The 14,223-nt window shown below is 61.9% G+C and overlaps 4 protein-coding genes across 4 annotated transcripts; all 4 read right to left on the bottom strand.

Annotated features, from left to right (window-relative positions):
• Window positions 1-137: 137 nt before the first annotated feature.
• LBRM_29_2730 (conserved hypothetical protein) lies at window positions 138-1,739 on the bottom strand (the record flags this gene model as incomplete). Its single annotated transcript, XM_001566565.1, has 1 exon — window positions 138-1,739. One exon carries the CDS (start codon window positions 1,737-1,739, stop codon window positions 138-140), a length of 1,602 nt encoding a protein of 533 aa, XP_001566615.1.
• A 548-nt stretch (window positions 1,740-2,287) lies between these two features.
• On the bottom strand, window positions 2,288-3,082 carry LBRM_29_2720 (conserved hypothetical protein; the record flags this gene model as incomplete). The annotated part of the gene is made up of 1 exon (XM_001566564.1): window positions 2,288-3,082. One exon carries the CDS (start codon window positions 3,080-3,082, stop codon window positions 2,288-2,290), a length of 795 nt encoding a protein of 264 aa, XP_001566614.1.
• Window positions 3,083-5,276: 2,194 nt separating this feature from the next.
• Window positions 5,277-10,943, bottom strand: LBRM_29_2710 (conserved hypothetical protein; the record flags this gene model as incomplete). The annotated part of the gene is made up of 1 exon (XM_001566563.1): window positions 5,277-10,943. One exon carries the CDS (start codon window positions 10,941-10,943, stop codon window positions 5,277-5,279), a length of 5,667 nt encoding a protein of 1,888 aa, XP_001566613.1.
• A 2,486-nt stretch (window positions 10,944-13,429) lies between these two features.
• Window positions 13,430-14,209, bottom strand: LBRM_29_2700 (alpha tubulin; the record flags this gene model as incomplete). The annotated part of the gene is made up of 1 exon (XM_001566562.1): window positions 13,430-14,209. The coding sequence occupies one exon, from the start codon at window positions 14,207-14,209 to the stop codon at window positions 13,430-13,432; it is 780 nt and encodes a 259-aa protein (XP_001566612.1).
• Window positions 14,210-14,223: the final 14 nt, after the last annotated feature.

Here is a 14,223-nt window from a genome sequence, read left to right as displayed (position 1 = left end):
GCTCATCAGCGCGGCCAGCTGCGGACACAGACGCCGCACACACAGTAGCGTGCACGAATGCCCGGGTATGCGCCATTCTGTCGGAGGTCTATATCGGTGCCCCCCTCCCTCTCTCTCTCTCTCTCTCTCTCGGGATACTAACCATGATAGGAGGGAAGAAACTGAATGGTACCATCCACCTCCAACGCTGCGACGAGGGAGCCCGTCTTGCACCCTGCAAAGGATGCCATTTCCACCACCTCCATCGCGGTCACGCCGATTGGGATTAGCGAGATGACACCGTCCCGCAACCCGCACCGGCACACCAGCAGGTGGTTCGTCTCTGTCTGGATCCACAGACGGCGGCGGCTGCACTCGAAGCGGGTGACACAGCCACCCACACCACGGTACAACCCGGTAGAGATCATAGAGACGACCTCGACGCCAATGAAGGGGTTGATGCGGGCGAGCAGGACACCCTCGAGCCCGGCAGTGCTCATGAAGTACAGGGAAGGCCCAAGACCCGTGGCACGCACGACGCAGTCCACCGGGGCTGGCGTGGGCACGACACACGACTGGAACGCCGCGGCCGACGCAGCGCCGGACGCAAACGTGGGTGAAGGCCGGATGCGCACCAGTGCCAGGGATCCGTGTTCGCACACCGTGCAGAGCAGGAACAAGTCATTGTCATCGAACACAACCTGACCCAGCCCGCCGTCGACAGAGGGGACGACAACGGTGCCGCATGCCTGCGGGTGAAAGGGTGGCTCATTCAATTGGAGAAAAAAGAGGCGCGTGTCGGCATTACTGGCGCAGGCGAGTGTGTTCGCGTCCTGATGAGCAAAGGCCCCGGCGGTGATGGTGACGCCGCTGCTGGTGGGGTAGAATAAGACGCGGGCGGCAGCATCCGCGCTTGCCAATGTCCTTGCAACGGACCAGGATGCATCAGCGGTGCGGTCTGAGGAGCCCGCCAACAGCCTCCAGAGCAGTACGCCGCCGCAGCACCCCACCGCCAGGACATCGCGCGACTGTGGCTTCCACTGCAGCCAGCTCACCTCCTTCTGAAAGGCATGCGTCAGGACACATATTACCCTCTCTTCACCCACGTCGTACACGACGACGCGCGTCGAGGCATCGGCGCCGCCTTCCTCCACCGCCACTGCAAGCCACATGTACGAAGAGTGGAAGCTAAGACCCGTTACACGCTCCGGCCCACCACAGCGAGAGCGCCGCGCCCGTAACGGCAGCCGCGCACTCGGTAAGGCAGTCGGGAATATGCTGCGGAGGCCTGGCAGCACAAAGGATACCGTCTTGATTAGGCAGTGGGTAAGATAGGGAAGGAGATGCGGCGCTGATGAGCACAGCTGGTGAAGCCAAGAGCGACATCCAGGACGAGCTCGCCGATGCGCCTCTATCGCAGTCGCCAGCGACGACCACCACCTCGTCTCCATCTCAACCTGGCCGTGCAGCGACGACGACGTGAGGACGGCGGCCCCGTCTGCGGACAAAGATGAGGCAGAATCGGTGGCCCGCGTCCTCCCGTTGCCGTTGTTGGAGCCATTCATGCCGTGCACTGCATCCCACGCCACGACACCATCGTTGGCGCATCGCAGCGGTGGATACACAGCGCCGCCAAGCGCGGCGTAGGCGCTAAAGTCACGGAAGCCAAAGAGTCTCCCGGCCTTCTCGCCAAGCACACGCTCATCTTCTATGAGTGCCTGCGGGTCCTCGACGAGCAACTCGCACAGAGGCTCAAACATCTTCGCTGCTGGGCGCTGCGTATTTTCCTTCACGCAGGCACGTGTAGGCCATATGGGCGTGTAGGTAGGCCAAGAGCGAGCGAGGGGGGAGAGAAGCGGTGGGAAGGGAGGAATAGTGTGTGGATAGAGAGGGTGGTGGTACTTACACAGAGAGAGAGAGATCCATGAGTCGTGGATGTCGTCCACAAGACGAGATACAGCCGAGCAGAGCACGGCATCACTCAATGTCCGCTCTTCAATAGCTTCATGGGGAGGGTCTTGAGAGAAAAACAAGCGCCACTAGAGTTATGAGTAACAGTCTGGACATGGGACCCGCCGCCACTGCCACTCTATGTGGGTGTATGCAGGAACGCGTGCAAGAACGCCCTTGCTACTGCGAAGATGACAGGCTCACCAATGTGACCCTATGCTGATTGGTTTGCCTCATGTTGGGTGTGCTTTGCGCGCATGCCAGTGCACGGTATGCACCGATAGTCCGGTCTGCTTAGTCTCTTATCAGACAGAAGGGCGCAGCACGCTGAAGCGAAGGAGGAAAGAGGGAGGGGGGTCTACTTCTGCTTTCCGCTGCCCCTCTTCCCGCCACCGCCGCCTGAGGCGCTGTTCTTGTTGTTGCCGCTCTTGCCCTTTCCGCCACCACCACCAGCGCCCTTGCCCTTTCCATCCGCATCCAGTCCCAGCAACTCGGCCATCGCAGCTTCCCGTTCCTTGGCGGAAATCTCCTTTGCGGCCTTATCGTTTCCCTTCTTGCCATTCCTGTCCCCGCCGCGCCCGCCTACCGCTGGCAACGACGTGCCAGTCGCGGCCGGGTAGCCCTCCACCTCAACTGGCACAGTCTTGCGTATCAGTCGCTTGTGATCGTCGACGTAGGAGCCGGGGTTCTCCTGGTGAAAGAAGCTCTTCATGTGATATGCGTCCTCCTCGTCCATGTAGTACTTCTCCTCCACGCCAACGCAGCGAAACCCGAGAGTATCCTGATAGAGGTGCAGCGCAGCGTCATTCGTCTTGCGCACATGCAGAGAGCAGTAGTGGGCGTCGTACTCGGCATCCATCTCCTTCATTGTTGCTCGCATCACACGTGACGCGATGCCGAGCTTGCGATGCGACCGCAGCACGGCCAGAGACGTGATGTGGCCATGCTTTTTCTCGGCCACCTCCTCGTCATCCATCTTCCCCAGAACGTAGCCGACGGTGTTGCGGTTGTAGTCCTGCTGCACGTAGAGCAGCTGCGGCCATGAGAGGAGATGGTAATAGTAGTACCGCAGGTTGTAGTTCTCTGGAAGACAACGGAGATTGCTGTGCTGCATCTCGTACATGTCCTCCATGGTGGCGCGACGGAGCTGCATGATGACGGCAGCTCTCGCGTGGCCCTGAGTGCGCAGAAAGAGATGGGGAGATAAAACAATGATCGAGAAGGTACGCCGTTCAGGGAACAGAACTCATGATCGGCAACGATGCGTGTGTGTGTGTGTGTGTGGGTGGGTGGGTGGGTGAGCGTTGAAATCGTTCAGAGGTTCCAAATCAGCGAAAAGATTTAGGGGTAAAACGACACCAGAGCGACAAGGAAAAGAAAGGGGCAGTGAGAGGTTGCTCTCATGAACACGCCTGTGGGACGGCACATATGGCGCAGTGCAGCGTCAACAACGTGCCCATCACGCACATACACACAGACGCTTTGCTCTCGCGTCGGTGCTGAGCAAACAACGGGGAGTCAATGTAGGTAAAAGTGTAGGAAGGTCGAACTCGTTTGCGCCCGGGGTGGAGAAAATCAACATTGTGCAATGACGCCTGTCTGCATCAGCAGCAGCAACAGCGCAAGTGACACCATAGCCACGGCCTCGCCGTTCCACAGTGCGGCCGCTCTTTCGCACGCACGCCTATGTGCAGCGGAGTTGGTGCGTCTGCGCTGCCTCCGCCTCGCGTCCGACTAGAACACGTGGCCCAGCTCACCTACGCCGGACGCGCTGCGCCACGTATGCACAGGCGTAGAGGCGCACCTGCGGAGGATATACGCCGGCACCTTCAGCACCAACTTCGTTGTTTGTGGGCCAGCGTGCCACCTCGACATGAGGAGGAAATCCTCATGAACGCGCAAAAACACGGCCCGCCTACACCTCTGCTGCGCTGCGGCCAAATCGAGGTCCTCTGGGGGAGCCGCCTGCCGTTGAACCGCGCCGTGTGCCTGGCGGGCTCTTCTCGCCCACCCCCTCCCGACTCTTCGGATACGCGCTGCGCGCCCGGCACTACACAGACCCTGGCGGGCTGCAAGCCTTTATCTTGGCGGGAAACGTACAGGGGCGTCGGCTGGCATCTTGGGCGTGCGCCAAAGCCCGCCATCCATGCGGCCGGAGACGGCCTACCCGCCCCGCCGCCGCGCCACAACCCAAAAAGCAGCCAAAGAAAAACGGAAACGAGAGGCGCACGCGACGGGGTGGGTGGGCCGGCATTGGTGCCCAGAAATGCCGCAACGCGCCACCCCCGCTGTTGAGGGACCCGCACCGGGGGGAGGGGCCATGACGGGGAAGAGCGCGTTTGCAACGGCAGCCGCGTCCGCTTTCCGGCGCGCCGGCCGGCCAGGCGGACCCCGCAGCCCCCCGCCACCGAACCCACCAGCGCATGAACATCACACAGCGCCGCTGCAAGCACGAGAACTTCGCGAAACGGGGGAGACATTGCCCCCGTGCCGACGTCCCTTTTCCGCCCAGAGGGCCCACCCGCAGCCCACCAGCGAGCGGATCCGCCGAAACCAACCGCCGGCACACCAGGAGGGTGTGCGCGCGGTGCCCCGAAGGAGTCGACACCCTCATGCCCTCATGAGAACTGCCGAAGTGCCGTCACAGCGCTGCGGGGCGCACATCGTGATCGCAGCTGCTTTAGCGCACCCGCGCCAAAGGACCCCCCTTCGGTTTTCTTTTCCAGCGCCGCAGAGCGCCCGCCACCCCGCCAATGCCAAGCAGAGGGGGCCGGGCGGATGCTCCAGCGGGCCTCCCTCATGCGAGCAGACCGCCCCAGCCTGTCTAGCCGAGCCGCGGCTTCCCCGACAACCCCCGCAACATGCCGGCCAGCGCCGCGCATTTGCTGGGCGCCCACGTCGAGAGGACGGATGCGACTGTCATCTCGGACACCCATGGTTCAGAAAGCACGGCGCAGGCCCGCGCGGAGCCCCCGAGCTGAACGCACGGGCACGGAGCCCGCAGGGCCTTCTGTCTTGGTGCCCTGCCGGCGCTGAGCTACCGGGAAGAGAGCCACACCCAAGGGAACCAACAGTGACGCAGCAGGCTCGGAAGCCAGACCGCTTTGGCTGGGGCTTGTCTTCCAGATAGTCACGCAGACATCGCGCAACCATCCGCTCGAGTGGCTTGCAGAGACTACTGATCAGCATCACGGGGGAATGCGGGGCGCGGGAGCATTGTCAGGCTTGCGCAGCTTTAGTGAGTGGAGTCATCAGTCTCCCTCCCCTTCCACGCAGCATGGGCACAGCCGGCAACAGCGTTCTAGTTGTCATCGATTTCTATGCAAAGCAAGCAGATTTAGTTTTGTTCATGGAAGCAGCGGATTGAGCAGACGCGGAGACATGACGAGGCGCAGCCCCTCTAACGGTATTGTAGGATGATAGCAGCAATTGCCTGGAGCGCCGCCCCTCTGCCGGTTTGTAAACTGGAGCTCGCCAATAGGTGCCGACAGGGACGACGGCAGCGACGGCGCGGCGTCAGGCCTGGAGGGCTTGCGCAGCTGGAATGGGCTGCGCAGCCGCGGCGGGTCGCCGAGTGCACCACCGCCTGGGGTGCAGAGGGGCTGCGCGAGTTCTTCCTCGTGGCACAGCAGAAGCCGACGGTCCATCAAAAACCGCAGAACCGCCCACAGTGCTCGCTGGCTCACCACACCGCTCGCCATCAGCCGGCCCTCCAGATCGGCGTGGCGAATCCCTGGCACACACAAGATGTAGCGGTAGACAGTGTGCACCACGAGATGCCACATGTACGAGTGCCAACTCCCGTCCACATGATGGAAGATGCTAGGGTACGGGATCAGACTACACCCCTCAGGTGTGTGGCTGCCGTTGTGGAGCGGGCTGAGAGGCGAAAATGGTGCGAATGCACCGCTGCGGAGCGCCTCGTAGCACGCCTCAACAGCGCGCTGCTCCGCCGCGGTTGGAGGGCCGTCGATGGGAATATTCTGTAGGTACGGCGGGTCTCCATAGTTGCGAATTGTACGGGCTGGGTACAGCTGACGAGCCGCTTCGACCTCTGCGCGGGCCACAGCAACGCTGTCCCCGTCGTCGCTGCTGTCGTTGCTATTGTCCGTATCCTCCTCACCGTTTGATGCCTCTTTGCTGCCCCTCGCAGCGGAAGAGCGCCGCCGCTTGCGATGCGGACGAGCACGCCGTGCCGCGACGGTCCCGACTACCACACCAGTCACATTGGCCTCGGCTCCCTCTGCGCTGTCAGGGCGCCGCCGCCGGAGCCCTTCGCACGCGACAGCATCTGCCGGCCACGCCAACTGCGGCAAGGGAAGTCGCGTCATCCTCTCTCGCACTGCATTCATTGCCATCGACATGTACGCTTGGTCCATTGAAGGCTGATGAAGGAGCTCCAGCGGCGGCGGCTGGGTGGACTGCAAGGGCTCCTGCGCACCCGATGCGAGGAGCGAGTTCATCTCCCCGTGGGCCCACAGCATTGTAGGGCTCTCGCGGCCTCCAGTCACTGCACCGCTCAGAGTATCCGCCTCCTGCACCCACTGGTGCAGCACCGCCATATTTGCGCACGGGTGTGGTGCAGTGCGCAGTGCGTTGAGTGGCAGAATGTACGGGCTATGCGCCAACGACAACTGCGGCACGCGGACGTTCTGCTGCCGTGCTCGGCGAAATACTGGCAGTCGCTGCAAAAATGCGCGCGCACGCGACACCAGCCAGGGCGTGTTAAACGCCGTCAAGAGTGACCGCGCGACACTGGCGCGGTAGTGGGCCTGGTCACAGAAGACAATCATGCGCAGGATGTCGGCGGCCACCTCGAAGCCGGCCTCCATCAATCGCAGCTGTGACTGCTGCGTCGAAGGAGGAGACAAGCGCATCTCCGTCGCTTGCGGAGACGGGAGCAACGAGAGTTGAGGTAGCGACAGAGGCGCCGAGGCGGCGCAAGAATGCGCGAGTGCGAAATCGGCGGTGGCAACAGCAGCGGTAGAAGCCGCCGCCTGTGGCGCGTAAACACTCTCCACCTCTTCACAAAGCTCCTCCGTAGACGAGGAGTGCCGCAGCTGGCACGCTCTATGAGCGGCGTTCGAGCCCCGCACGGCGCACAGCGTCTCTGCCAGCACTGCCATGTGCGTCGTCGACGTGCTCACTAGTCGATTGTACGCACCGCCGCCCTGTCCAGAGTTCGTCATATTGAATTCCGTAGGCGTCCCCGTTCCTCTGCAACCACCACCACTGGAGGGGTGAAGAAGCGAGTCGCTGGCCTTCACACCTCCGTGCCGCAGAACTCGCACTGCTGGCAGCGTTGCTGGTACACAGAAAAGCGGATGGTGAGAGAGGTGCACGCTGCGACCGCGCAGCACGAGACGCACCACCTCCTTGACGCGCCTGAGAGGTGCGAAGTGGTGGAATGCAGACTCCAGCGCCTCGGCGACGGTGGGGCCACTGATCTCTGTGCGGGGCGCCTTGTGGGGACGCTGTTCCGAAACGTGATGGCCGCCGGCTGCCGTCGTCGCCGCTGGGGAGGTGTTGTCGCTGTCATCGCCACAGCCGTGACGTTTGGGTGCAAACAGGGAAGCAGAGGAAGAGACGCTGCTTCGGCCAGGTACGCCTCGCCGATCTGCCCCACGTCTCACCGCGTCGGCAGCGACGTCACCAAGGCTGGTGCTACGCCGCGACTCTAGCGGCAACCCACTGCTTTGGTAGAGCTGCGCTGCCAGGAAGCTGGGGTCCTGTCGCAGAAACTTGGAGAGTGCCACCACCTGCACTACGGCAGCATTCGACTCTAGTGCCAGAAGTTGCGACGAGAGCCTGTGCGGTGTCCGCCCTACCGCGCTCCAGAACGGAAGCCAGTAGCGCATGCACGCGTACAGCGACGCAGCAGCGGTGGGCGGGGCAGACATGAAGTAATGCGTGTAGCCATCCACGGTGCACTGCGGCTCTAGCGCGTAGACGACGTCGTCGCATGCCTCAGAAGAGAAGCTGTTGAAGCCGCACTGCGGTGAGCGGATGAGCTGACGGTCGTACAGCCCCTGCAGACACGCGAACAGCGTCTGCGTTCCCCGCTGCACACACCATCCGTAAACACTGGGCGGGAGATCCCGGAGAGGTGTCGACCAGTCGCACACACCATCAGCACGGCCGAGCACACGCCCGAGGTCGGCCTGAGGAAGACCCACGACGACGACAAACGTGCTAAGGGACATGCGGGTGTACATTTCCCGCACACGTACGCCGCCAGCACCCCCTGCCGCACTGTCGGGGGGATAGCGGTAGTGCTGGTGCCAAAGCTCGAGGTGAAGTCGCGACATGCGCTGCACCAAGCTCCGCGCGTAGCCGTTGCGCACTGCCATGACGCGATTCACCGCCTTCGTGGCTGCGGGGTGCACCTCGACGAGACGCTCACCCAGCGTGGAGCGACAGGCGCCTTTCATCACAGCCGGGAGGCTCTGCAGCATCATGTCCGAGGGAATCGACTTACCGCTCGCCGCTGACGGCAGCACTGGCTGCCGTGCACTCTTCCTCGTGAACTCAGCACTGACAGCAGCCTCAGCGTCCAGCACAGCCTGCTTCGCTGCATCGCTGAGCGTACTGGGGCGCGTCTCTCCCTCCGCGGGCAGCAGCACCACCAGCCCCACATGCTTCCGCCCACGCTGGGCGACGGCGGTGGTGTGGACATATTTGAGGTGGCGCAGGAACGGTAGGACGCGCCGATTTAGGGTGGAGACGTCGATGCTCTGCATCAGCCTGGGCACCGACGCCGCGTAGTGTGGTGCAGCCTGCAGAAGCACGTCCAGCACCGTGTTGACTGAATAGGCCGACAGGCCTTTGGGAAGCCGTGGATCACTGGATTCGAAGTGAAGCGTGCGAGGCGGCAGCAGAGGCAGCGCTACCTCTGCTGCTACTACTGCCGTGTCCGCCGCTGTGGCAGCTGCAACACCCTCACTCGCACGGAATGAGTCGTCCACTTCTTCTCCCTTTACTACAGTCGCAGCAGTGGCCTCCACAGGATGCGGGCCTTGCGCGAGCAGCCCCGTTGGTGGCCGTGGCGCGTACACGAGTGTGAACACTTTGGTGTGCCGCAGCAACAGATACTGCGTTACCAACGTGCCTCGCATCTTCGCGTACCTCTCAAGGAAGGCACCGAGGGCTTTGCTCCGTTGTTTGTATGGCATGTGAAACTGAACACGCGGCACGGCGGCGGTGAGTGACAGCGGGCGTCGCTCCGCTTCGTGGGCAGCCTGTAGTTCTAGTGCTTGGTTGGGCTCAGCACGAAGCACCGCCACTGCCTCCATCTGCTGGTGTCTAGTCGACGGGTGTGAGAACGGCGCCGCGGCGTGGCTTTGAGTCCGATCACCCTGCTCATCGTCGTCCTCGCCGCTGGTGCTATCCCTGGAGCCATCCCCCTCATGATCATCAAAGTCGAGCTCCTCAGCCGCGCCACCGTGACCAAGCTCGCGGTCTGCCCGAAGGATCACAGGTGCGGAAACCACCTTCCTCCGCAGTGCGGCTTCATCCCTGCAGTTGGTGTCGCCATCATGGACGTCCTCCGCATCGTCGTTGTCCCCATCACTACCGTTCAGATGAAGACTCTGCATCTTTTCCGCCTTGTCCTCGCCGCCCTCCACTCCATCGCGAACGCGTGCTCGTGGCCTCACAGAGGTGGAGGAAGTCTCTGACGGAGATGCAGGTAACGGTACGGCGTACACCTGCTGTACAAGGTCCTCGGAAGGGATCACTATACGCAGCTCACGCAGATGGCCACGCAGGGTAACGGAGGCGACCACGATGCTGAGTCCCGCCACGCTCATAAGGCGTCGCAGATGCATCCGCTCAGTCCGCGAGAAGTCCTCCCAGCGGGTGAGAAAGAGACCGTGGGCGGCAAGGATGGCGTGCACGGCATCCTGCATGAGAAGCCGGCGCTCCGGGGACTGCTGAACGAGCTGGCGCACCAGCTGCAGATCGAACGCCACGCCAGGGAAGGCCGCCTCTTGACGGCGCTTGCGGGCATAGTAGTGATGGAGGGGGTAGTGACTGCGGCAGGTGCAGCGCTGCTGCAGCAACGGCGCGGACGCTGTGGATGCAGTCGCACTAAGCGCCCTACCATCGCAGACACCGCTATCACGGCCCCACTCCCCGTACAGCTGCTCGTCTTCGCGGGAAGGTGACGGAGCGCGGCCGTCGCTCCCCGCCCCTGCCACCCACGTTAAATGCCCCTTTTTCTCCCGCTCCGTTAGTGGCAGCGCAAAGTGGGGGAAGAATCGATAGACAACCCCGCGCGACGGCTCGTGGTACATATAAACGAGCGTCACCTTGTGCATTCGCCTCAGCCACTTGAGGCCACTGCCGACGAGGTAGTTCTTGTACCGCGCTTTGAACGCCGGCGTGCTGGGCAATCGATCCCAGCCAAGCACAGCGTTCTCCGCGATGAAGCTGGATACCATCTCCAGCTTCTCATTCGTGATAGAAAACCCCATGACACGCTCCCGCAGAGCGTGCGACGGGGTGAAGAAGAGCAGCGTGTTGGGGCCACCATCCCGCCTGGGTGAGGGAAAGGCCTGAGGCCGATCCTGCCCTGATGCGCCGCGCTGGTCGCAACTCACACATTTCTCCTTCTCAGTCCACACAATTCTGCCCAAGTCCAGCAGCACAACGGCCTCCTCAGCTGACACTCGACGCCCTTGTGGACTCGTGTTTGAGACAGCAGGTGCGGGCATAGCCCTCCGTCTGCCTCGCCCTTGGCGGCTGCCCGGGGCGCTGACAGCCACGTCCACCCTCTCCGCACATGAGGTTTCTATCTCGTCCTTCGCCGTCAGTGCGCACACATCGAACTCGCTGCCCTGCGTGGTCAGCAAGAGTCGCACGATAGTGTCTCGAAGGGTATCGTTAGCGACCCAGCCTTGATACGGGAGGACGTCTTCGCAGATGAATTCGCTCAGCTGAGCGGAGGAGCAGCCGACGCATGGCGCCTGAGCGCCGATAAATTCGAGACACAGTTGTAGGCACTCCTCAAACATAGCGTGCGGTGTGCCCGTTTACTTTGTCGTGTGTGTGTGTGTGTGTGGGGGGGGGGGGGGGAGGGGAAAAGGCGAATAGCGAAGGTGGGCGCACTCCGTAGGACGACGCAGGTCTGTAACGTGCGATCAATCGATAGTGCGATAAGAATGCATCTCTGCCATACCTGAGTGCGTGCCGAGCATTGCTGTTCTCCTCAGCTATCTCACTGGAGGGAGGGTGGGGCCTCGGCCAACCAAGATGGGGGCGTGAAAGAACCGGCATGATTCGCTACGGCCTCGTGTTGCCCGTATGAGAAGAGGTGCGGGGGAGGGGGGTTGCCCTCAAGAATACGCTGTGGTGTGGGCCCCAGCCACTATCACGACGTTGCCATCACTACCAGCTTCGGTCACTCCTCTTTGGGGTGGGGACGACGCTGAGAGCTCATACACCGTTGTCACTCGGGCAAACTCTCACAGGCACAGGAAACTGGACTCTACAGCGTAGCACAGAGACCAAAATGCGGAGCATGTACCGCTGTGAGGAAGGCGCGAGGGACTTTGGAAGAATGCTCCGCGTGTCCTTCCCTGTTCAGCAGCGCCCAGCCGCTGCAGACTCCGAGCACGTCTCTCCACACTGCAAGAGTTGCCCACGCACCTTCCCTCTTTCAGTTAGGGTGCGGGGGCTTGCAGCTGACCACCTTTGTGGGCTACACATCGTGTTCGAAAGCGAAATTAAAGGAGGCCATGACGTCGTCGTATACACGTCGACGTCACGGTCGTACCACCCTAGGCACCTTGACCCCTCCCGCCCTTCTCTTGCTCCCAGTGTAGCCGCACCCTTGAGAACAGAGTCCCAGGTCAGAGTCCCCATCGATCAGGACCACCGGCAGTCTGGGGATGAGCAGTCCTCATACAAGTGCAGTCGGCCTAGTGCAGACGAAAAACAAAAAAACACGCAGGACGTGCTCAGTCGTGAGCGTTGGTATGAGGGGGAGGGGGTCATTCTCTTCACTCGGAGGCAAGCCAGTCACCTTGTCGAAGCGGCCCTGATTCTCAAGTCCCAAGCACCGCAGGCGCGAGGGGAGACTTTGAAAGAAGAACGAACGTCTGGCGCTGCCTCTCCTGAGTGGGACGCGCGAAGATTCAGCCTTCCCACACCTACAGGAAGCGGCGGCACCGTCCTTGCTTGCCAATAAATCGACGCGAGTGCACAGCCTCCAACTCCGATGACGCCGCCCAGTACGGAAATCGAGTCGAGCGGGACCCCAACAGGCCTTTTTAATCGCTACTGTCGTTGGCCGATACCGCACCGTGAACGGTACACCTCTGCCCTGTTGAAGCCACTCATTTGTGGGCACTCGGTCGGTTCGACTCCAAGCGCATCCACACCACGACCATCAGCAGAGACCTCAATGCTTGCCGTTCACCCTGAGACCACTCGATACAGTGGGGCCCGTTGCGCCACTGGCTCTGCACCTCATGCTTTCACGTCCCGGTGGGCTCGTCATCCCCCATACCTGATGCCCACTCAAGGAGGTGCGATCGCACCAACAGAAACTGGCAAGGGGAAGCGTCGATGGACCTCCACTTTGCAGACGCGGTGCGCGCACCATTGCAGCTGTACACAGCGGTGGAGCAACTAAGTTTACCCGCTGCCCCTCTCGCTACCACCCTGTGGGCTGCGGGAATGCCCGGCCCGAGAACAAACGCCACACGGCGATCCGTAACCAAAATGTCCGCATAGTACTGGCGGTCAGCCACGTGAAGGACTGTTGCTGCTCTGCCGATGGTCGTTGGAAATTCCGGGGACAGAGCTCATCGAGTATGTGTATAGCCCCCTGGACAACGCGGGCGTGCTGAACCGACTACTTGCCGAAAAGCATCGCGCGTCATTCCCCTCTCTGTTAAACCCGCTTGTGCCCGCAGACTGCTCGGATTTAGAAATGTTCACGGCACCCCCGTCCATGTCTGCGAGGGAGGTGCAAACATTTATAGAGAAGACGAACTCCTCTGGAGCTCCTGACAACAACTCTGTCACCTTAGACTCATGCAGTGGTGTACCGGTTACTCCCCATCCATCTGCTGGACATCTCCCAAATCCCCGGCGGCCCCTCATTCCGGCCCATAGGCTGAAAAGAGACTCATGTGGTGTCACCACCACCACCCACCCACACCCTAAACCGGGAAAACATCCTCCAGCATCTCGATGCATATCGACTCGCCTGCGTATACACCCTGCTCAGTCGGGGCCGAGAAAAGGCACAGGGCAGCGAGGGGCAGAGCGTGGCCGCTCCGCCATCCGCGCCTCCTCCTCCTCCCCCCCCCCGTCCCCTCAGAAAAAAACCCGGTGAGGGAGAAAAAAGAGGAGGCGCAGCACACGCACGCGCGCTCCTCCTCCTTCCCCGAGACGGTCGCCACACACCGGCACACAAGCGCCGTGGCGGCGGTCCCGCGCACCACACGCACGCGTGCATCTACATCATCAGTGCGAGGCACGAGTCTGCTCCCTAGTACTCCTCGACGTCCTCCTCGCCCGCGTCGTCGGCGGACTCGGCGCCAACCTCCTCGTAGTCCTTCTCCAGCGCAGCAAGATCCTCGCGCGCCTCGGAGAACTCGCCCTCCTCCATGCCCTCGCCAACGTACCAGTGCACGAACGCGCGCTTGCTGTACATCAGGTCGAACTTGTGGTCGATCCGCGCAAACACCTCAGCGATCGCGGTCGAGTTCGCAATCATGCACACGGCACGCTGCACCTTCGCCAGGTCGCCGCCGGGCACAACGGTCGGCGGCTGGTAGTTGATGCCGCACTTGAAGCCAGTCGGGCACCAGTCCACAAACTGGATGGTGCGCTTGGTCTTGATCGTCGCAATCGCGGCGTTGACATCCTTCGGCACGACATCGCCGCGGTACATGAGGCAGCACGACATGTACTTGCCGTGGCGAGGATCGCACTTGGTCAGCATGCCAGCCGGCTCAAAGACCGAGTTCGTGATGTCAGCAACGGACAGCTGCTCGTGGTACGCCTTCTCCGCAAACACCACCGGTGCGTAGCTCGTCAGCACAAAATGGATGCGCGGGTACGGCACAAGGTTCGTCTGGGAATCCGTCAGGTCCAGTTTCGCGCACCATCGAAGCGCAAAAACCCCGTCGGGACACACCACCTGGGCATCAGGCGGTTCACTTTGTGTACAAAGGGCGCTCAATTTCAGGGACCAAAATTGAATTGTAATGGCCTTTTTTCCGCTTCTCCAACATGGTGGCCCCAACGCGAGTCTCAAAACCACCATTGTAGGTCCCGAAG

Source organism: Leishmania braziliensis, chromosome 29 (genome assembly GCF_000002845.2).
Source record: "Leishmania braziliensis MHOM/BR/75/M2904 complete genome, chromosome 29".
Classification (NCBI taxonomy): domain Eukaryota; phylum Euglenozoa; class Kinetoplastea; order Trypanosomatida; family Trypanosomatidae; genus Leishmania; species Leishmania braziliensis.
The sequence above is the reverse complement of the archived record's forward strand: the minus strand, read 5'-3'. Positions and strand labels throughout refer to the sequence as shown.